This window comes from Ochotona curzoniae, unplaced genomic scaffold (genome assembly GCF_017591425.1).
Source record: "Ochotona curzoniae isolate NIBS_2020 unplaced genomic scaffold, NIBS_Ocur_1.0 contig_2861, whole genome shotgun sequence".
NCBI classification, from domain to species: Eukaryota; Metazoa; Chordata; class Mammalia; order Lagomorpha; family Ochotonidae; genus Ochotona; species Ochotona curzoniae.
In genome coordinates, this window is record NW_024465620.1 from 1410909 (window position 1) to 1433666 (window position 22758).

General features: G+C 57.8%; 1 protein-coding gene across 1 annotated transcript in view; it reads left to right on the top strand.

Annotated features, from left to right (window-relative positions):
- Positions 1-22314, top strand: part of TRPM4 (transient receptor potential cation channel subfamily M member 4) — a 32687-nt gene extending 10373 nt beyond the window's left edge. The window contains exons 10-27 of the mRNA XM_040978205.1: positions 1171-1283; positions 1451-1798; positions 1930-2052; positions 3334-3463; positions 3578-3723; positions 4287-4399; positions 4720-4797; positions 7976-8410; positions 12048-12180; positions 12645-12819; positions 12914-13091; positions 16298-16494; positions 16765-16897; positions 17153-17225; positions 17316-17434; positions 17578-17694; positions 21797-21904; positions 22302-22314. Coding sequence (XP_040834139.1) covers positions 1171-1283; positions 1451-1798; positions 1930-2052; positions 3334-3463; positions 3578-3723; positions 4287-4399; positions 4720-4797; positions 7976-8410; positions 12048-12180; positions 12645-12819; positions 12914-13091; positions 16298-16494; positions 16765-16897; positions 17153-17225; positions 17316-17434; positions 17578-17694; positions 21797-21904; positions 22302-22314 — 2732 coding nt within the window. The remainder of the gene's footprint in view (positions 1-1170; positions 1284-1450; positions 1799-1929; positions 2053-3333; positions 3464-3577; positions 3724-4286; positions 4400-4719; positions 4798-7975; positions 8411-12047; positions 12181-12644; positions 12820-12913; positions 13092-16297; positions 16495-16764; positions 16898-17152; positions 17226-17315; positions 17435-17577; positions 17695-21796; positions 21905-22301) is intronic.
- The last annotated feature ends 444 nt before the right edge of the window (positions 22315-22758 follow it).

Sequence of the window (22758 nt, forward strand, 5' to 3'; positions counted from 1 at the left end):
GCCAAGAACCCAAATGCTGTCTCCCAGCAGGGAATCCCTGATGGTTCGCTAGAAATGGAACCTCAGCAGACTAGATGATGGGAACCGGGCAGGGCGAGGACCGCTCATGTGGAAGAGGCTGGGGGCAGGAAGGAAGGGGCACATCTATTCATTCACCAAACACATCTGATGCTCCAGACCCATTTTCTGTCCTCAGCATCTGTTTGCACACAGCCCCTGTATCCCTTGGAGGATGGGGGAGGGGCAGGGGCAGGGCAGTACGGTGGAGACTTCAGGGAAAAGCAAGGGGTGTGTGAGATCATGAGGATGGCATGCAGCCCAGACAGGGCCAGGCCATTCAGGCCAAGGGGCAGAGACTTGGTTCCAAGGGGGACAGGGTTGGTGTCAGTTCTGGGTCTAGGAGGACTCTTAGGGATGGGCAGGGGCAGGCTGGGGGAAGGGGGACAGAACCTCAGCAAGCAGAGGTGGGAGTGCCTCCCTGACCCCCCGGCTGGGAGCCCCTGGGAACAGGAAGCAGAGAGAAGGCTGAGAAAGGTGGGGCTGGACTGGACAGGAGAGGACCAGAGGGACCAGGGCAGGGCCTGCCTCGTGGGCTGGGTGGACAGAGGGGGTGATCCTGAGATGCAGCCCCTGGGGTGCAGGCGAGTTTGGGGGTGGATGCTGAGTCAGGGACAGGCTGTGGGGCACCAAGGGCCCAGGAAGTGGTCAAATCAGTTGTGTCGTCTCTGGGGTCAGCACCCTGCTCTGGGCTTCCGCTTCTCCCACTGCAAGCTGGAGCGGTTACCCTGCATCCTTGAGAGCTCTTCAGCCAAGGGAACTGCCTCCTCCCGTGACCACTGCAGACAGCAAGGTCGCCCAAGCCACTGTCTGGCTCTTCTGGCCCACTGCACAGTGCTGGGATGGTGGCTTGCTGTGGGGCGCTGGGCCCAAGGACGGGAGCAGGTGGACAGTGCTGTGTCCCCAGCAGACTGAGTGGGGACCTCCTCCACATTCCTCCATCTCTCTCTCCCTCCCATCACCTGGCCCACGACCTACCCTGGCCGGCGGGCAGTCTCCTTGGCAGGAGCTCCAGACTCAGAACCCAAGTGAGCAGCCCCGGTACCTTAGAGACCCCAGCTGATCCATCCACAACCCTTGGCTCCAGCTCCACTCTCCCCTGACTTTCCCCAGCCTGCGGCAGCTCCGAAGCCTCAGATTACCTGGATGAGCTGCGTCTGGCTGTGGCCTGGAACCGCGTGGACATCGCCCAGAGCGAACTCTTCCGGGGGGATATCCAGTGGCGGGTGAGTGGTGGGAGCGGCAGAGGACCTTGACAAGGCAGGTCCGCCACCTCCCCAGGACCTCCACTTCCCTGGGGGTGCGTAATGTCTCTACTTGCCCACCTGTCCCCTGTGGCCTCTCCCGCACTGTGGGGAAGCCTGGTCAGCCCATTCTCCCCCTCTCCTCGCAGTCCTTCCACCTGGAGGCCTCGCTCATGGATGCGCTGCTCAACGACCGGCCTGAATTCGTGCGCCTGCTCATCTCGCACGGCCTGAGCCTCGGCCACTTCCTCACCCCCACGCGCCTGGCCCAGCTGTACGGAGCCGCACCCCCCAATTCACTCATCCGCAGCCTCCTGGACCAGGCGTCCCACGGCTCTGGCACCAAATCTCAGCCCTTTAAAGGGAGCCCAGCCGACCTGCGACCCCCCAACGTGAGGCAGGTGTTGAAGATTCTCCTGGGAGAGACATACGCCCCGAGGTGCTCCACCGGCAGCAGCCGGGGCTCCCAGCGAGACCAAGGCTCACAACGCGAGAGTGTAAGGACCAGATGAGGAGCACCTGGGGATTGAATGGGGCGCAGGACGGGGGGTGGGGGGCGGGCATAGCCGCAGGAGGTGTGGCTGAGCCGGGGTGGGGACAGGCCTCACCACTCCTCTGTCACCTGCAGATGTGTCTGATCTCGGACTTGGAGCCCTTGGACAGTGGCTCCGGCCACGCCCCCTGGAGTGACCTGCTCTATTGGGCGCTGCTACTGAACAGAGCCCAGATGGCCTTGTACTTCTGGGAGATGGTGAGCTGACAACCCGATCTTCTGTCTTCCCATTGGGTTACAGCCTTGACCTTCATGTCTTCCGATGCCAGGGCCCTGCCCCTTGGGAGCCCCTGACCTCTGACCTCACCCACCCTCCACCCCCTTTATACTGACTTCATTCTCTTTCCTGCATACATTTGCTAGAACTTGATTTCACGTCACTGTTCCATGTTCACAGACATAAACCATTCTTTCTTTGGGAAGCGGTTGTTTATACAAGGAGGCCAGATGTTTACCCGGTAGTGGACAGGGAGCCAGAGGGAGGGAGGGAAAGTCCGTCCTCACCAGCAAATGGAAAAGCCTCTCTCTCCCCCTCTCTCTTCCCCCTGTCCCGTCCCTCCCTCTCTCTCCCTCTGTCTTTCTTCTCTCTCCTTTCTCCCCTCTTTCCCTTGCATGTAGAGGAAAATAAATGACTATATTCCTCTCTGTATATCCGCCTTTCCAATAAAAAATAAATAAATCTTTAAAAAAATGACTAGCCACTTGGGATTTTTAAAAAAGATTTATTTTGATTGGAAAGGCAAATTTACAGAGAGAAGAAGAAACAGAGAAAGATCTTCTGGACCTGGTGCAGTAGTCTAGTGGCTAAAGTCCTTGCCTTGCATACTCCAGGATGGCATATGGATGCTGGCTTGCATTCCTTGGGCCCCACTTTTCATCCAGCCTGGGAAAGCAGTCAAGGATGGTTCAAAGCCTTGGCACCCTGCACCCATGTGGGAGACCCGGAAGAAGCTCCCGGCTTCGGATTGGCTCAGCTCTAGCTGTTGTGGCCACTGGCGGAGTGAATCAGCAGATGGACGGTCTTCTTTTCTGTCTCTCCTTCTCTCTGTATATCTCCCTTTCCAATACAAATAAATAAATCTTAAAAAAGAAAGAAGATCTTTCCCAGGCCACAAGTAGGGAGCTGGATGGGAAGTGGAGCAGCAGGGACACAATCCAGTGCCTACAGGGGATACTGGTGCTTGCGGATAGAGCATTAGCCTGTTGAGCCATTGCACTGGCCACTAAGAGGCAGCGCAACAGAGATGGGGGGATTGAGAGGCCCCACTCACTGTTCGCTCCTCTTAGATGCGGCCCACAGCTGGGGCTGGGTGAGGGTCCCAGCAGGTTTCCCACGTGGGGGAAGGAGCCTGTTAACTTCAGCTGTCACGCCAGCCAACTAGAGTCCCCTTGCGTCAGTAGCTGGAGAGGGAACCTATACGGGAAAGTGGCTTTCACCCCAAACTCTAGCCCCACACTGCCTTTTCTGGGTCTCTCCAGGGCTCCAACTCGGTGGTCTCCGCCCTGGGCGCGTGCCTGCTGCTCCGGGTGATGGCTCGCCAGGAACCCGAAGCGGAGGAGGCGGCGCGCAGGAAAGAGCTGGCGGCCAAGTTTGAGGGGCTGGGTGTAGGTGTGTGCAGGGGGGACGGGGGAGGCAGTGCCTGGAGGCATGGTGTGTGGGGGTGAAGGGCGCCGCTCCCACCCCCACGCCTCCCCTCACCTGCACCCGGACTCCTGCCCCCAGACCTCTTTGGGGAGTGCTACCGCGGCAACGAGGACAGAGCAGCGCGCCTGCTGCTCCGCCGCTGTCCGCTCTGGGGCGATGCCACCTGCCTGCAGCTGGCCACCCAGGCCGACGCCCGTGCCTTCTTCGCCCAGGACGGCGTGCAGGTGAGAGGCCACGACCCAGCAGGACTCCTGACACCATGGGGCTGGGCACCCCTGGGCCTCCTGCATGGCTGCCCCGAGCCCTCCCGATGACTCAGGGCAGGAAGTTCCCCACCCGCCCCGCCTGCAGAAGATCAGTTTTCGGTTTTCTCCCGGGTCGCATCCTTCTCCTTGGGTCTGGATGTGCCAGCAGTTCCAGTGAATACCTAGAGTTTGCAGTAGTGGCTCGCTGCTTGGAGCGTGGCTTTCCACGCTGCCACTTCCTGGTGTGTTTCTTGGTTCCGTTTCCTTCATACCTTCTATGGCTCATGAGTGAGAAAGCAGTACCCACCCTGTTGGCTGCGAACCAGGGCTCAGCAAGCTCATCTGTGCCAAGGGCTCTCCCAGCAGCCGGCAGGTCCCGACTGGACTCTCCCAGCCTGAGGCTGAGGCGGCAGCCTGTCTCGCCTTGCCTGGCCTTCCCCTGCCCCCGGGGCCCTCCAACAGTGATGGCACCTACCCTGGGCACTGGGTCTTAGGGATGGGACTGTGGTGGAGGGAGACTGAGGCTCCTGCTCTGCCCGCAGTCTCTGCTGACCCAGAAGTGGTGGGGGGAGATGGACAGCACCACGCCCATTTGGGCCCTGGTTCTCGCCTTCTTCTGCCCCCCACTTATCTACACCAACCTCCTCACCTTCAGGTCAGTCCGTGGGGCTGCGGGTGGCATGGGGAGGGTCCCCCAGGCCCGGTTGCTCATTCTTGCATGGCTTTCCTTGTGCTGCATGCCAGCGCAATTGGCTGCATTCCTCTCTCCCAGAGAGAATGTTCTGGGAGGTGAGCTTTTGGGGTACTCCCCAACTCCTCTGCTTCTCTGGCTGTGACTCTGGGAGAAGACCTCTTCAGGGTGACTGTGGAGGGCCACCTCGCTATCTCTTGGCTGTGTATCTGGGAGCAGAACCTTGAGTCTTTCTAGAAAATTCCTCTCCCCATTCTCTCACTCTGCATTTCCATTCCTGTCAGGAAACCAGAAGAGGAGTCCCCACAGAAGGAGCAAGAATTAGACATGGACAGGGACGTGAATGGGGAAGGGCCAGTTGGGTGAGTGAAACCCCCTGAGTTTGTGTGAGGGGTGTGTGAGGTGTGTGTGTGTGTGAGGTGTGTGTGTGTGTGTGTGTGTGTGAGGTGTGTGTGTATGAGGTGAGGTGTGTGTGTGTGTGAGGTGAGGGGTGTGTGTGTGAGGTGAGGTGTGTGTGTGTGTGAGGTGAGGGGTGTGTGTGTGAGGTGAGTTGTTTGTGTGTGAGTTGAGCTGTGTGTGTGAGGTGAGGCATGTGTGTGAGGTGAGGTGTGTGTGTGTGAGGTGTGTGTGTGAGGGGTGTGTGTGTGTGTGAGGTGAGGTGTGTGTGTGCCTGACCAGCACAGGATGCGTGTCACTGCCCTGTCCCATGAGGGGCTGGGCTTAGGAGAGGTGCCAGGTCAAGGCGTGGCTCAGAATTCGATTTGGCCACCAAGGAGTTCTGACTGGAAGGTAATTTGCTTCATGCTGCTGCGGTCAGTGAAGTTGGCTCCTGTCTGGATTCTGTGCCGATCCCCACCCCCGACCTCTGCCCTAGCCCGGAGGCCCTCGTTCTGCGTCGGCACTGATGAAGGAACGTGGATCAGCCTCTGAGGCTGCAGCCTCTTGGGCTGCCGAGCCAGCTGGCTGTGAGTGAGGCAGCCCTGCGTTCCCACCTGGTAGGAGCGAGATGAAGGGCAAGAAGGCGCCACTGTGCCAGGGAGGCGCTGTGTCGGTTGTCTTCTCAGCTCCCAGTCGGCCCTAGGGTCACCAGGGGAACGTGGCTGCCGCCCTCCAGGGTGCCCTGTGGCTAGAGCGGTTATAGGCACCACACCCATGTCCAAAGCCACTTCCAACTAATCCAGAGTCATGGGGGCGGGAGTGAAGAGCCCAGATGTCTCTCTCCTAGTCTGTCTGTGGCGTGGGCACAGCTGTGCTCCACGTGGCTTCATCTGGACCCCAGCCTGGCCAGGGTGTGGCGGGTCTCAGGGCAGCAGGAGAGAACTGTGGCATACGAGGCCTGCCCCAAAGGCTCCACGCCAAGGTGACAGGTCCCTCTGCCCACATTTCATTGACGAAAGCAAACTGTCTGGCAATCCCCTTAGCTCCTAATTCTCCCCTACCAAGGAGAGCCAGATGTTTGGTGAACCGAAGCAGTCTCCCACAATGCCTGGGAGAGCCCTTGCGGGGCTTCACTGCGATAATGGCTGTGAAAGGCGCCCCAGGGTTTTGGACCTGGTGGCTAAAGAACCACCTGTTGGACACCCACATTCCATTACAGAGTGCCTGGGTTTGAGGCCCAGTTCTGGTCCCAATTCTAGCTTTCTGTGAATACGCATCCTAGGAGATGCCAAGTGGTGGCTCAGGTGCCAGGTAGTGCCAGGCAGGAGACCTGCATGGAGACCTACCTCCCTGCTTTGGTCACCCTGGTCTGTTGTGAACATTGGGGCGTGAAGCCAGCAGCTGATCTGTCTCCCTTTCAAACACAGGGTCACAGGGTAGCAGAGCAAGCGCAGCTTTGCGCCCCCTATTTCCACTTCGGCCTCGTGAATGGGCTGGGTGGGTGGGCCTCCCTGTCCAGCACGGCCAGAGAAAGGACGGGCTCTGCAGCTGACAGGGACACGGCAAGATCACACCTGAGTGTGTCACCTGCTACACGCCTCCCGAAACAAGCCAGATGCACACGTGTGTACAGAGATGGTGCTCAGGAATGTGAAATAGTCATTGAAACGGAGAGGAGCGGTTGGCCAGCAGGCACCCACACCGTCAGCCGGGGCGCCCTTGCCTGTTCTCGCCATGTATGGCGATGCTGAAGATGACTCCGGCGATAAGGTGCCAGAACACTCGGCGCTGGTTGGTCAGACACTGTGTTTGAAAATCAAGTCAACAGGGGCTGCTGTTGTCCCCATTCAGACGAGAAGACCGAGGCCCACCACCCACATCAGGCTGTGTGAATGACAGGAGGCAGAGCTGGGATTCGGTGCTGCACCTTCCTGCTCCTGACTGAGTGCTCTAGTTCCTGGAGTCCCCCCAGATGCCTGGCTCCTGTGCTAGGGAGGCCTGGGGCAGGACTCAGGGTCCCCTGGGGCCCAGGCATGGAGCAGGTGCCTGGGACTCCCACGGGGGTGGCAGTGATTGAGGAGTTTGATTCAGTGGTTTGCATTGTGGTGTAGTGGGTTAAGCCACTGTTTACACCACTGGCAGTGCTGAATCAAGTCGTGCTGTACCACTCCTGATCCAGGTCTTCGTTAATGTGCCTGGGAAAGCAGCAAAAGATGGCCCACATGCTTGGCCCTGTCACCCATGTGGTTGGGCGACACGGGTAGAAGCCCTGGCTCCTGGCTGCAGCTTGGCTCAGCCCCAGCGCTTGTGGCCACGTGGGAGAATAAACCAGTGGGGAATAAAGCAGTGGATGGAAGATCTCTTCTCTGTCACTGTTTTAGATAAATCATCTTCCCCCCCGCCCAAGATTTACTTATTTTTGTTGGAAAGACAAATTTACAAATAGAGGGAAAGAGAAAGATCTTCCATTTGCTGATTCACTCCCAAAATGGCCACAATGGCTGGAGCTGAGTCGATCCCAAGCCAGGAGCTTCCTCCGGGTCTCCCACATGGGTGCAGGGTCCCAAGGCTTTGGGCCGTCCTCAACTGCTTTCCCAGCCCCCAAGCAGGGAGCTGGATGGGAAGTGGAGCAGCTGGGATATGAACCAGCGCCCATATGGGATCCCGGCACAGTCAAGGCGAGGACTTTAGCCACTAGGCTACTACACTGGGCTCAAATAAATCTTAAAATATAAACAAGCAATAAAGAATTTGAGCCTTCGCCTGCTGCTTCCCAGGTGTGTCGGAAGCAGAGGTGGGACCCACCTCAGGCCTGCAACCTGCAGGTGTTGCAATCAGCAGCTTAACCTACTGCACCACAACGGCGGCCCTGGAGCTTTGGGCTGTCATGGTAAAAGAAGCTAGACTTGGAACCAAAAGCCAAACAGGGGTTCGAGAGGTTCAACCCCCAGATTGGAGGCCAGGAGGAGGAAGAAAGTCCAATGTGGAAGGTTGCCTCGCAGGATGGTAGTGGATTTCAGCGGTCAGAGGGTGAAGGTCACGCAGGTGGCCCTTTGTCAGGCTGCCTTTTGTGTCGGGCAGGGTCAGAGACCCTGCAGGCCAAGGAGGTCAGATGTCAGAGTTCATAGGTTATTCTGAGGCTCCTTTCCCTCCCCCCCGCAGGCCTGCCGAGCCCCCTGAGAAGACACCCCTGGGGGTCTCGCAGCAGCCAGGGGACAGCCAGGACCGCTGCCGGGGCAACACGTGGCGCCGGTGCTTGTGGCGCTGGTCGCACTTCTGGGGGGCGCCGGTGACAGCCTTCATGGGCAACGTGGTCAGCTACCTGCTTTTCCTGCTGCTCTTCGCCCGCGTGCTGCTTGTGGACTTCCAGACGCCGCGGCCCGGCCTGCTGGAGCTGCTGCTCTACTTCTGGGCCTTCACGCTGATCTGCGAGGAGCTGCGCCAGGGCCTGGGCGCCGGCTGGGGCAGCCTGGCCAGTGGCGGCCCCGGGCCCGGGCAGGCCCCACTGCGCCAGCGGCTGCACCTCTACCTCACGGACGCCTGGAACCAGTGCGACCTCGTGGCCCTCACCTGCTTCCTGCTGGGCGTGGGCTGCCGGTGAGTGCCACCCGCCCCCACGTGGGACACCCCTGACCCAGCCAGCGGGTAACTCTGACAGCCTCTGCACCTGCGGCCCTGTAAGACGGAGTGGGACGGTAGGAGGTTCCAGAAAACCTCCGGCAAGGGAGGACTCTGTGTGTCCTCTCTGCCCCGCTTCTTAAACCCTGCCAGTTACCACGCAAGCACGTCTGCCTGCAGGCCCGTCTCACAGGTGAGAACGGATGCTAGCAGAAACCAAGTGTGCTTTTCCTTCTTCTCATTTTTAAAAGATTTATTTACTTTTATTGGAAAGGCAGATTTATAGAGAGAAGGAGCGACAGAAAGATCTTGTGTCTGCTGGTTTACTCCCCAAATGGTTGCAATAGTCAAAGCTGAGCCAATCCGAAGCCAGGCGTCAGGAGCCTCTTCCGGGTCTCCTGTGCGGGTTCAGGGTCCCAAGGCTCTTCAACTGCTTTCCCAGGCCACAAGCAGGGAGCTGATGGGAAGTGGAGCAGCTGGGACATGACCCGGTGCCCATATGGAATGCCTGTGCTTGAAGGTGGAGAATTAGCCAGTTGATCCATCGTGCTGGGCCGACATTCTTGCTATGTTAGCATATGCCTTCTTTGAAAATATCACAAGGAGGTGGGGATTTAGCTTGGCCTGAAGACACCAGTTAAGACACTGGATTTTACTATGAAAATGCCAGGCTGATGTCTGGCGCCAGGTCCTGCTCCAGGTCCCACCCTGGTACTGCTCCGAGTTCCACTCTGAGTCCTGCCTTCAGCTTCCTGCCAGTGTAGACTTTGAGGCACACGGTGTGAGTTCCTGCCACCCTCGGGGAAGAACTGAGTCAAGGTCCCCGTTCCCGGCTTCAGTCGGCCAAGCCGCAGCCATCGCGAGCGTCTGTGGAAGGATTGGGTTATGAGAATGGCTGGTGCACTCTCGTTCTGTCTCTCACCTACTGTTTCAGTCCTGTGGATTCCAGAGCTACCACGGGCAACAATTAGGTGAATTAGGTTTTCCCTTGGCAGGTTCTAAAGAAAGAAGTCATTCTTTTCCTAAGTAAGACAAAATCTCAGAGATAGAAATCTCCTTGGGACAGGCCGGCGTCGTGGTGCTTCAGGTTAAGCTGCGGTGTCGGCACCAGCATCTCCTGGACCCAGCTGTCCATTTCCTGCCTCGCGCTTTGCTCCTGCACCTGGCAAGGCAGCGATCGGTGGCCCACAGGAAGTCCGGGGCAGGCGTCTGGGTTCCTGACATCAGCTTAGCTCGGCCCTGGCTGCTGTGGGCCCGCTCCTGAGAAGTGAACCGACCAAAGGCTGCGGGATCTTCCCGTGTCCTTTCCTGTCTGTTACTCTGCCTTTTCAGATATTTCTTTATCAAAAGGCAGGGTTACAGAGAGAGTGGAAGAGAGACACAGCACCTCCCATCCGCAGCTCCTCTCCTCAAAGGGCTGCAGTGGGTGGGCTGCGCCAGGCTGAAGGCAGGAGCCAGGGCCTTCATCCAGGTCTCTCCCAGGGGTGCAGGGGTCGCCCACACACTTGGCCCAACTTCCTATGCTTTTCCCAGGCCATATGGATGGGAAGTGAAGCGGCCGGGACACGAACTGGCGCCCATATGGGATGCCGAGGCTTCAGGCAGAGGTTTAAGCTAGACGCTGTGGTGCTGGTCTCATGAATTAATCTTAAACGGAAAAAAGTTCTCCACCAACTCCCCTTGATTTCCAAAACTCTTGACAGTCCTAGTTCCAACCATTTGGGCTGCTCTAGTTTGAACCTGATGCCCACGAGGTTTCTTTCTTTTCTTTCTCTCTCTTTTTTTCCCTCTTTTGAGTCTTAGCTGTGGTCACAGCCTGGCGCCAGTATGCAAGAGCGACATCCTTGTTCTGCAATTTCCCAGGTGGCCAGTTCGACACGCCACCAGCAGCAATGTGACATGAACTCCAGTACTTCCAATCTCCTGTTTGTTCCTTGCTGTGGTTGGCATATCATTGGCTTCTGAGCCGAAAGGGCTAAAGCCCTGTGTGTCACCATGCTGCAGGCACGCCAGCGCATCGCAGGCACTTGGTCAGGAAGAGCACGGCCTGGTCGGGGAAGTGTCCCCGTAGGCTCCAGGACAAAGTAGATAAGCCATGCTTTGTTTTGCTAGTTCCAGAATATGGAAACTCCTCCCATTTGCTTTTACTATGCCAAAGTCATGAACGGTTACACCCCCAATGTGAACTTTGCAGGCCCAAGGGCAGGTGTATTTATCATGGAGCAATCGCAGTCCTTGGCAGGGTAGCTGAGTGGTGGAGTGCGAGAACGCCCCCTGGAGGCCATGTCTGTCCCTGACGTTTAAACTGGTGCAGCCCATCTCGCACTGTGGCCGCTATGCTGGGGAACGGCGTCTGTCCAACCTTGTGTCCAGGTCTGCACCCCTGGCTGCTAAGGAGGGTGGGCTTTTTATAAGCTCAATGGCTACACACAATTGTCTCACTTGTCCTGCTGGGTTGCTTCCGATCCTTTGCCCCAAGTGTTTCTCAGGCTCCTGCGTCCACCTCTGGCCCTGTATCTTGACGATTCTGCGGCTCTGAACGTCCTGCTGTCTGACCTTGTCTGGCCACATCAGTCTGTTATCTTCAGCAATCTTTGATTCTTTAACAACTCTTCCTTCCAAAGTCACCCGACATGTGTTTTCCAAGGTGGCCAAAGCAGGACAGAGAATTCCTCCAAACGCTTTCCCTGCGTTCTGCCACACGGGATCATCTGACCGGAGCAAAAACCCGGAACTCTTTTTCCATTCTCAGCAATTGCCTTTTTTCGGGTTTGCCTTTGATGGCACCTGCTAACGCTCTGTCATCTGGCCGACCAGTCTGTAGAATTCCTCTCCACGGTGGGTGTGTGCCCACCTCCCGCCATTTCAACACGCTCACATGAGCCATCTTTTCCTTACTGTTGCTTTCACATCTTTTTAATATATATATTATTTTCAGATCTTGTGGATAAAACATCTGATTTCTGAGTCACAAGCTCATAAGGAAATTCTTGCACATTTCCATCTAGGAGGTTTCCACATTTTGCCTTTCGTGCGAGGTTTTCAATTTATCCAAAGTCAGAGTACAGGCTGTGAGAAGGGAAGATTCTTAGGTTGCCTGTGGGGTCTGTTGTCCCTTGGGGTGTGCCCTGGGAGCTGGGTGTCCTAGTGTCTTATCTGATTTCCCATCTGGTCGCTCATCATATGCTTATCAGTTTGCAGGAACTCTGCATGTTTTGTTTTGGGGTGTGTTGGACAACATTCCTGCAGTTTCCCCCACTTCATTTGTGTGTGTGTGTGTGTGTTTGAAAGGCAGGGTGATAGAATCTTCCACACACCGGTTTGCTTCCCAAATGGCCACAGCAGCCAGGACTGGCCTAAGCTGAAGCCAGGAGCCAGGAGCAGCATCCTGGAACTCAAACGCAGGCTGTAATATGGGGTCCTGGGGTCCCAAGGCAGCAGCTGGACCTGCTGCCCCCTCGCCTGCACTCCTGCGGGGTCGTCAGGCCTCAGGGCTGATGGAGCCGCCTGCTCAGGCCTGGGTAAACGGGAGGGAAACCGGGTGACCCTGAATGCCTGGCCCTGTGCCCCACTTCCAGGGCCCTGGGTGACCCCTGACGTCTCCCCCACGCCCCAGGCTGACCTCCAGCCTCTATGACCTGGGCCGCACGGTCCTGTGCCTGGACTTCATGGTCTTCACGCTGCGGCTGCTGCACATTTTCACCGTCAACAAGCAGCTGGGGCCCAAGATTGTCATCGTGAGCAAGATGGTGAGGCTGCCGGGAGGGCGGGGCCTAGTGCGGCTTGGCAGGGGCGTGGCTGCTGGTGGGAGTGGGCGTGGCTCTATGGGGGCGTCACTGGCCTTGGGAGTAGGAGGCACCATTGGGTCACGAAGAGCAGGGCGTGACTCTACGGGGGCGTGGCTGGGTTGGGAAAGGGGCGTGGCTCTGTGGGAGTGGGGCGTGGCCTTAGCGGCCTGCATCCTGAGAGGGTGGAGTCTGGCTTTGGAAGCAGGGGCGGGACTTCTTAAGAAAGGGGTGGGGCCGAAGTGGGCGGGGCCTTGGGAAGAGGGGCGGGGCTTCTGCGGAAGGGGCGGGACAGGGAAGGCAGTGTTGAGCTTGGGGTGGGGCCTGCGCCTGATGCTGGAGGGGGGGCTTTGGGCGTGGCTGTGGAAAGGGGCGGGGCCCGAGGCGGGGGCGGGGCCAGCTCAGCTTCCACAGTTTTCTTCCTGCAGATGAAGGACGTGTTTTTCTTTCTCTTCTTCCTCTGTGTGTGGCTCGTTGCCTACGGGGTGGCCACGGAGGGGCTGCTGAGGCCCCAGGACCGCGAGCTCCCCAACATCCTGCGCCGTGTCTTCTACCGGCCCTACCTGCAGATCTTCGGGCAGATTCCGCAGGAGGACATGGATGGTAGCGTCCCCCTCTCATGTGCCCGAGGGTCTCCCTCCATGCCCCCTGCCCAGGCCCCTGTCCCCCGGCCTCACGCCTGCCTCTCCCCTGGCAGTGATCTTCATGAAGCATGCCAACTGCTCGTCGGAGCAGGGCTTCTGGGCCTTCCCGCCGCGCCCGCAGGCCGGCCCCTGCGTCTCGGTCTACGCCAACTGGCTGGTGGTGCTGCTTCTCGTGGTCTTCCTGCTCGTGGCCAACATCCTGCTGCTCAATCTGCTCATCGCCATGTTCAGGTGGGCCGCTTGGCCAGGCCTCCACGCTGTCTGGCCGCTGTGTGTCCCTCCAAGCTGCCCTGGCGTGTCCAGGCGGGCCAGACCTCCTGGGCTGTCCCTGCCCAGGGTGAGGGTCAGGGTCAGGGTGAGGGGTTACAGCCCAGACCTCCTGGGCTGTCCCTGCCCAGGGTCAGGGTCAGGGTCAGGGTGAGGGGTTACAGCCCAGACCTCCTGAGCTCTCCCTGCCCAGGGTCAGGGTGAGGGGTTACAGACCTCCTGGCCTCTCCCTGCCCATTGCCCAGCCCCACCTTCTCCAGGTCCCCTCCCTGTGGCAGTGTGTGGCTTCGTTCCCGTTCTGTGCCACACCTAGGCCCTGTTTTGTTTACACCCACCCAGCTGTCGCTGGCGTCCACCTCTGGTGCCTGAGAACACAGACAGCTGCTTGGGTTCCTGGTTTTGTTTCATTCGGGTGTCGGGGAGGTCATCCAAAAACACGCATGTACGTTAGATTATGAAAAAAAAAAGCATGGATTTCAAAATATTTTTGTACCACTGATTATCCAAATGGCTGCTAGCCAGATGGAAGATCTTCCTGTCTCTCCTTCTCTATATAAATCTTCCAACAAAAATGAAGGCTTTTTAAAAACGGACATATTGCCAAATCTAAGCTTGTGAAGATCTAGTTGTATGGAAATTATTTCTGAAAGTTTGTGGAAAATGAAATTTAAAAGTTTATTTTGGTGTAGAACTTTTTGAAATCCATGCAGATTTTTTTCTTAAATTTGAAGGGTTTTTTTTTTTGTGAGAATCTTTATAGTTGTAAGGCTTCATGCTCCGCCTTTTGGTCCAGTTTGAGTGATTTGTGTGTGGTGGGAAGGGTCCAGTCTGAGTTGGTTTGTGTTGGTTTTTGTGTGGTGTGTGTAGTTTTAGGGAAGGATCTAGTTTGAATTGGTTTGTGTGTGGTGTGAGGGAGGGGTCCAGTCTGAGTTGGTTGTGTGTGTTGTGAGGGAGGGGTCCAGTCTGAGTTGGTTGTGTGTGGTGTGAGGGAGGGGTCCAGTCTGAGTTGGCTTGTGTGTGGTGTGAGGGAGGGGTCCAGTCTGAGTTGGTTGTGTGTGGTGTGAGGGAGGGGTCCAGTCTGAGTTGGTTTGTGTGTGGTGTGTGTGTTGTGAGGGAGGCGTCCAGTCTCCTCTGGGGGTGTGGAAGTTCATCCATTCCAGGTCTGTGTGGTGAAAGCGCTGTTCTTTTCCTATGGCTCCGTGCCTCAGTGAACCAGCTGCTGACACTTCCTTAGCCTGCTATAGCTAAGCACCAGGCTTCAAATAGCAGAATTGATTTCCTCTTGGCTCTGGAAGCTACAAATAGAATGTCCACAGGCCAGCAGAGCGATGTGGATTGTTTGAGAGAATCCACTCCAGGCCTCTCTCCAGCTGCTTCGAGGCTCTGGGATTGTTTGGGATCGAGATGCACCAATGTCTGCTCATTCATCCTCCTTGTGGCTCTCTCTCTCTCTCAAGATTTATTTATTTATTAATAGAAAGGCAGGTTTACAGAGAGGAGAGACAGAAAGATCTTCCATCCGCTGGTTCACTCTCCAAGTGTCAGCAACAGCCAGAGCCGAGCTGATCCAAAGCCAGGAGCTCTTCCGGGTCTCCCACGAGGGTGCAGGGTCCCAAGGCTTTGGGCCGTCCTCCACTGCTTTCCCAGGCCACAGGCAGGGAGCTGGGTGGCATGTGGAGCAGCTGGGACATGAACTAGTACCCATATGGGCTTCTGTCCTTGCAAGGGGAGGATTAGCCAACGGAAGCATTGCACCAGGCAGGCTCTTGTGCAGTGTTGAAAATTTTGTTGAAAGTAAGGAGGCTTGTGTTATTCCTGATCTTAGGGGTGGAAATTGCAGTATTTCTGCACTGAATATGATGTTAGCTCTGGGTTTTCACAAGCATCCTCTACCACATTAAAGACTTTCCTTCTATTCCTAGGTTTAGGAATTTCAAATTTTTGTCCTTAAGATCCTGATGTGGGGTTTTCCAAACGCCTCTGTCAGTTGAGTCGGTCCTGTGGTTCTCCCGCCTGTGCCCCAGTGGGGAGACCGACTTCTCTTCTTTTTCTTTTTAAGTTCACGCAAGGCAAGGGTTGTAGCCACTAAGCCTCTCTCTCCTTTAAAAATAAATAAAATAGGGGCCAGCGGCATGGCCTAGCAGCTAAAGTCCTTGCCTTGAACGTGCTGGGATCCCATATGGGCGCCGGTTCTAATCCCGGCAGCTCCACTTCCCATCCAGCTCCCTGCCTGTGGCCTGAGAAAGGAGTCAGGGACGGCCCAAAGCCTTGGGACCCTGCACCCGTGTGGGAGACCCAGAAGAAGTTCCTGGATCCTGGCTTCGGATAGGCATAGCATCGGCTGTTGCACTCACTTGGGGAGTGAATCAGTGGATGGAGGATCTTCCTCTTTGTCTCTCCTCCTCTGTATATCTGACTTTCTAATAAATTAATAAATAAATAAATCTTCAAAATAAACAAACAAAATCCCCCAAAACAAAAACCTGGTCAGTCAGTCTGGCCAGCCTAAAGCCAGGAGCCTGCTCCTCTAATCTTTTTCCTTGTGCTAATCTCCTGAGATCTATTTCCTTGGCGTGTCGGTTTAGGTAATTTGTTTCTAGCCATTTGCTTTAATATCACCAGTAGGATTTTCTTACAATCCTTTTAATCTCTGTAAGGTTGGTAGTATTGCCTCCGTTCTGTTCTCTGTGTCCACACTGGCTTTTGAATCAGAATTCAATTCTGACACCAACCTTTACCTTAAGGTGTGACACCATCCCTAAATCAACCTCTGACATATGACCCTTCGCCTTGCCAAGCTGATTTAAAAAAAGACTTATTTTTACTGGAAAGTCAGATTTACACAGGAGAGACAGGGAGAATGATCTTACATCTGCTGGTTTACTCCCCAAGTGGCCACAGTGACCAAAGCTGAGCCGATCCGAAACCAGGAGCCCGGAGCTCTTCCGGGTCTCCCACTCAGGTGCAGAGTCCTGGATGGGAAGTGGAGCAGCCGGGATTAGAACCGGTGCCATATGGGATCCCGGCACGTGCAAGGAGAGGACGTTAGACACTAGGCTACGCCGCTGGCCCCCAAACTGATTTCTAATCCCGTGCTGCCATCTGCCTGGGGTTCCTAAACTGTGCCTGGTGAGCTTGACCCCTTTGCCCTTGACCTCTGGCCTCTGCAGCCACACCTTCGGCAAAGTGCAGGGCAACAGCGACCTTTACTGGAAGGCGCAGCGCTACAGCCTCATCCGGGAATTCCACTCGCGGCCGGCGCTGGCCCCGCCCCTCATCATCATCTCCCACGTGCGCCTCCTCCTCAGAAGACTGCGCAAGCGCCAAAGGGCCACCTCCACGCCCATGGCCTTCGCAGAGCATTTCCGTGAGAACTCGGGCGTCCGGGGGCGTGGCTCCAGTGGGAGGGGACCTATCGGGCGAGGTCTGGGAAGGGGCGTGCCTCTTGTGGGCGTGGCCTGATATGGGGTGGTGGCTGGGGAAAAGGGCAGGGCCTGGGTGGGTCTCTGCTGGGGCGGGCCGCTCGTGGGCAGGGCCCAATGGGTGTGGCCTGGGAAGGGGCGTGTCGGGTGGACCTCTCGTGGGGCGGGGCCTGGTGGGGCGGGGTCTTATCCGGAGTTCCGGCCCCACCTCGCAGGGATCCAGATGTCCAAGGAGGCCGAGCGCAGGCTGCTGACGTGGGAGTCGGTGCACAAGGAAAGCTTCCTGCTTGCGCGTGCGCGGGACAAACGGGACAGCGACTCGGAGCGTCTGAAGCGCACATCGCAGAAGTGAGGCGGAAGGGGCGGGGCCTCTGATGGGCGGGGTCCAAGCGTGGGCGAGGCTTGCAGAGGCACGAGGCGGGGCTTCCTGCGTGGGCGGGGCTTGCAGAAGCACGAGGCGGGGCTTCCGGCGTGGGCGGGGCTTGCAGAACCACGAGGCGGGGCTTCCGGCATGGGCGGGGCTTGCAGAGGCACAGGGCGGGGCTTCCGGCGTGGGCGGGGCTTGTGGCCAGCGGGCCGCTGACCTGAGCCCTCACCTCGCAGGGTGGACACGGTGTTGAAGAAGCTGGGTCAGATCCGCGAGTATGAGAAACGCCTGAAAGGGCTGGAGCGAGAGGTGAGGCCTTGGTGCCGGGGCCGGGCTGGGGTCAGGCCCGGTGGCGGGCAGGGCGTCCACCCCAGCCCCTGACCCCACTGTGCTCCACAGGTGCGGCACTGCAGCCACATGCTGGGCTGGGTGGCCGAGGCGCTGAGCCGCTCGGCGCTGCTGCCCCCCGGGGGCCCGCCACCCCCATCCCCGCCCGCACCCTCAGGTCAGTGTGCAGGGTAGCTGCACCCCTGGGTGCTGGCTGGGGCTGGCTCCTGTCCCGCGCTGGCCTCTGGTGACCGTGGGTGGCGCCTCCTCCCTGCCTGCCTCACCTGGCACCCCGCTCCTCCTGCTCCACCTGCACCCCTTCTCTTCCTCCTAGACTGAACCTGCTCGCCCAGAGAGGAGGAGCCCCACTGACCCTCCCCGACCTGGTGGCCTTCACCTTTGAGCTGGGCCTGTGCCCACGCCTGGGCCCCGTAGGGCTGGCCCCGGGGCTGTCAGTTCCACCGGAGCAGGCCCGGCTCCTCCCGGACCGCCCCCTGGGAGGATCAGCTCTGGAGACCCCTGCCTGTCTCCCCAAAGCCCCCGTTTCTGCGGGGCGGGTGGGGAGGGGGTCTTGGAGGGATACCGGGACCACAGATGCCATCCTCAGCTTTCCCACACTGGGGAAATAAAGCCGTTTGAGGTGAGTGGAGTCTGAATGTCTAGTAGTTGGAAAGCTGCTGTGTGTGTGTGTGGGGGGGCGGTTTAGAACCTTCTGGAACAGGAGCTGCAGCTGGGGCGAGGAAGAATTGGGGCCCTTGGTGGATCTGCTGCTTTTCAAATGTGAGGTTGGCTGGGTTGAGACTCGATGCCTCTTGTCCTCACTGGGGTCGGGGCAGGGCCCACGGGTGTCCCCCCACTGCTCTGTGGGACCCCATTCCCCAGAGTGGGGCTGGGTGGGCACAGCATGAGGGGAGCAGAGGGCGCAGAAGAGTGGGTAAATGCGTATGTATTTAAAAAGTCTTAATTAGTGGAAAATTACAGGCCATGTGAGCCGCTGAGGCAAATAACGCGTGATTAGAGGCACAGCTTACTAAATAACCCTCAGCACGCTAAGCTGCTAATGACAGGCTAAGCCAGGAGTTATTAGTGAAATTGTCAGAGAAGCCCCCAACAACCGCTCTCCTCTCAAACACAAACCCCCAACAGCCCTCGTGCCAGCTGGAGGCGTTCCAGCACTGCCACTCCGGGCACGGGGCCTGCAGGGCTCGCCAAGTGCGCGCCAAGTGCGCCAGGGCCACCGGCCGCTGGGGAGGGCAGAGTGCGCCCCGCTGGCCGGGAGTGGGTGCTGTGTTGGCAGCACATGCTGGTGAGAGAGACGCACAGACAGACGTGGCTGACACCTGGGGAGGCCTGGGCCTGACTTGGTGTGTGCTGACACCCCTCTCTACCCAACCCCGCGGCGGCTGAGGAAGTTGGGGCACAGGTGGGGGCTGGGCCAGGGCCACAGGAAGCAGGTGGCCGAGTTGGAGTGGACGGAGTGTGGGCAGCCTGGGTCCAGAGCCCAGCAGGGCGCCGCCAGCCTGTACTCAGCTGTGGTAGGTTCTACGAGGATGTCTGGGTCTCCGCTCCGGGTGCGGGGTCCCGCAGGCCGCGTACGGGGGGCCGCTGCGAGGAGTCGGGCGGGGAGACAGCTGGGCTGTGACCCGATGTCTAACTGGTTTCTCGGGCTGGTTTGTCGGACTCATGGCACCCCCGCACCCCGTCCGTCTCAGGGTGCCACGCCCCTGGAGGAGGCGGCTCTGCTTTCTGGTCTGGGCGCTCCTGTTAGGTTACGGGGCTCATTCAAGCTCTGTGAGAATAACGTCCCAGTTCCCAGCTTCCCAGTAGCTGGGGTGAGTATGTCTGGGGGAGGGAGTACCCTGGGTCTGACCTGGGACCCGGCAGGGACAGGAAAGGCCCGTGATGGACAGGGGCTGGCCTTGGCCACAGCTGCATGTTCTGCCTTCCGGCTGGGCCTGCTGTCCACCCACAAGCCAGCTGTATGCCCTGGCTGTGAAGGAGCAGTCCTGGGGGACTGGACTGCTGCTGTGGCTTACCCGTGGGAGAGACAGGTGACACATGACATGTGGTATGGGCTCTGGGCCATCCCAGAGCGAGTCTGCCAGATCTAAGTACGCGTCCTGTGTGATCCCGGAGCTGGCGATGGTCTAGGTTCCTGTTAAATGTGGACATTTCCCTCTGCCTCCCACGGGTAAAAGGAAAGTTCTAGAAATTCCCCTTGGCTACCAGGAGTGACCGTCATGGTTCTATCTTCCTTCATCTCGCTGTGGGGCTTCCACAACAAGTGGGGATTCTGGGTAGGGGCTGCCAGTTGCCCAAAACTGGATCAGCTGGTGGCCCTGGCTATGGCAGTGCCTTGACTGGAAGTGGCCAGCACAGTCCCCGGCAGTCGTATTCAGCTACAGAGCGGGCATCCCAGTCAGGACTTCCCCAATCCATTTATCTGAAAGGGTCAACAACACCCTCGGCTGGCTCGCTGGGGGTCACGCCTCGGCTGGCTCGCTCGCTGGGGGGGGTCACACCTGCTTGTCTGACTGTACTTGAGTCAGGGATCACCCATCTCTTCGCTGTCCCTAATGGCCACAAAGGCTGGAACTAAGCTGCTCTGAAGCCAGGAGCCTCTTCCCGGTCTCCCACGCCGGTGCAGGGTCCCAAGGCCTTAGGCCGTCCTCTGCAGCTCTTCCAGACCATTAGCAGGGAGCTGCAGCAGAGGTGTAGCCGGGATTGAACTGGTGCCCATGTGGAGCCACAGATGGAGGCTTAACCTAATATGCCACAGTGTCGGCCCCCCATCTCTCTGCCTTTCAAGTAAATACATCATTTTTTAAAAAGTGATTCATGTAGGGCCCAGTGGCGTGGCCTAGCGGCTAAAGTCCTCGCCTTAAACGTGCCGGGATTCCATATGGGTGCCGGTTCTAATCCCGGCAGCTCCAGTTCCCATCCAGCTCCCTGCTTGTGGCCTGGGAAAGCAGTGGAGGACGGCCCAAAGCCTTGGGACCCTGCACTCGTGTAGGAGACCCGGAAGAAGTTCCTGGCTCCTGGCTTTGGACCGGCATAGCATCGGCCGTTGCGCTCACTTAGGGAGTGAATCATCGGATGGAAGATCTTCCTCTCTGTATATCTGACTTTCAAATAAAATAATAAAATAAATCTTTAAAAAAATTAAAGTGATTCATATAAAGTGAAGAAATTTCACATATCTTAACAAATATTTATTTTTATTGGATAGATTTACAGAGAGGAGAAAGATCCTCCATCCATTAGTTCACTGCCCAAGTGGCTGCAACAGTCAGAGCTGAGCCAGTTGGAAGCCAGGAGCCTGGAGCTGCCTCTGGGTTTCCCAGGCGGGTGCAGAGTCCCAAAGCTTTGGGCCATCCTGGACTGCTTTCCCGGGCCACAGGCAGGGAGCTGGATGGGAAGTGGAGCTGCCGGGATTAGAACTGGCGTCCACATGGGATCCCAGTGTGTGCAAGATGAGAAAAACATTTCACATATTTCACAATACAGCTAGAGTATGGTGGGATTTCTGCCCCCTCCTGCCCACATTCCCCTCCCTCATTTTTTTCTTGAAGTTTCCCCATGACGTGCTTTCAGCTCACTACTCGAGCACAGGCTTAGCGCTCGGCTAGGTAAAGAATTTGAACAACTGGGCCCAGTGCAGTAGCCTAGTGGCTAACATCCTCACCTTGCATGTGCTGGGATCTCATATGGGTGCTGGTTCTAATCCCAGCAGCTCTGCTTCTCATCCAGCTCCCTGCCTGTGGCCTGGGAAGGCAGTCAAGGACGGCCCAAAGCCTTGGGACCCTGCACCTGTATGAGAGACCCAGAAGAGACTCCTGGCTCCTGACTTCAGATTGGCTCAGCTCCGGGTTATTGCGGCTGCTTGGGAAGTGAACCAGCAGGTGGCAGATCTTTGCCTTCTCTCTTATATCTACTCTTAAATAAAAACGAATGAATGTTTTAAAAAAGAATTAAACAACTGGAAGGCAGAGAAAATGAAAAATTGTTTCTTGAGAGCACACACACACACACACACACACACGTGCACACACACGAGCTGTCCCAGTGTCTGCCCACTGTGGGTTACAGGGCTTTGTTTTCGCCATGTGAGTTAGTCACCACAGATCAGATCGACACATGATGTTTGCTTTCTTGAGACTGGCTTATTCCACTAAGCAGAAGTTTCTGGCTGCATCCACTTCGTTGCCAAAGACTCCCCCGTTTTGATGGCTGTATAGTACCCCACGGTGCTGACGTCAGCGGACCCCTGGGTGGTTTCTGTAGCTCGGCTGTTGTGAACTGAGCTGCAGCAACTTTCACAGAGTTTGTTTCCTTTGGGGAAACTCCCAGGAGAGGGATGGCTGGGTCCTGGCAGCTCTGCCCGGGCTGAGGGTGGGCGGGGGTGGGCCCAGCTGCGAGGCCTGAATGCCTTGGCCTTGCTGGTGTGGACGGGTCCTGCCACGAGGCCAGGCCATTAAACAGCCGGGTGCGACCTGGCCGTGGAGCCCAAGGGTCGCTCCCGCAGCTCTTGCAGGCGCTGTCTGTCCCTGCAGCTCCACGGGTCCCCCGTGCCCAGCAGAGGACTGGCCCAGCGTGGGCACCGACCGCGAGTGGCCCAGGTCCAGCAGCACGGAGGTGGCAGGAATCCTGCGGATGGCAACGTGGGGCGTGGCCGCTGCAGTGTCCTGCGTGAAATGCCAACAAGCCTGGCTCCCTGTACCCCCTACCCAGGCACCAGCACCCCTGCCTGCCCTCCACCTCCCCCGCCCACCACAAGACCTTCCGCTCGCGCTGGCCTTTTCTAGAATAGTCCCCTGACCCGGGAATGCAGGGGCGCAGCCCATCACTAGGGGGACACCTGCCCGGGCCACCGCCCAGGCGCGCGCTCCGCCTCGTGTCCTCTCACTTTCCCGAACGCATTTTGTGCCTGCGGCGCACAACCCTGGGGACGGGCGTTCCCCAGTGTCCCCCCCGCGTCCCCCGCGTCCCCCGCGTCCCCCCGCGTCCCCCTGTGTCCCCCCCCCGAGTCCCCCCGCGTCCCCCCGTGCCCCCCCACAGGCAGGTCCCCTGAAAGTTAGGACTGTTTGTATTTTTTTTTTAACTTAAAAATCAACTTTATTTTTGATGTGGTGTGAGGGCTGAGTGTGTGGCGGGTAGTTAGGCTCTGGAGAAGGATGCGTGCCCACGTGTACCACTGACCAGGGTGGCGCGGGTCGAGGAAAGGAGGAAAGTGGATGAGAGCATTGCTTCCAATTTGTTCTGAGTCCAACCATGCTTTTGGGGGGGGTCTCCAAAGAAACCCCAGACCTGGGGCAACCCCAGACCTGACTCCTGTGTGTGCCAGCTAATGTGGGGTTCAGCTCAGTCCATTCCCCACAACACACACGCTTGTGGTTACAGTTGCCTGGTCAGTTCTGTTCCCAGCCCCATCTCATGCACAAACCCAGCCTGCACCCACCCACCACACACTCGGCTGGTCCAGTCCGTCCCACATCCCACTCAGCTCTCATACGTG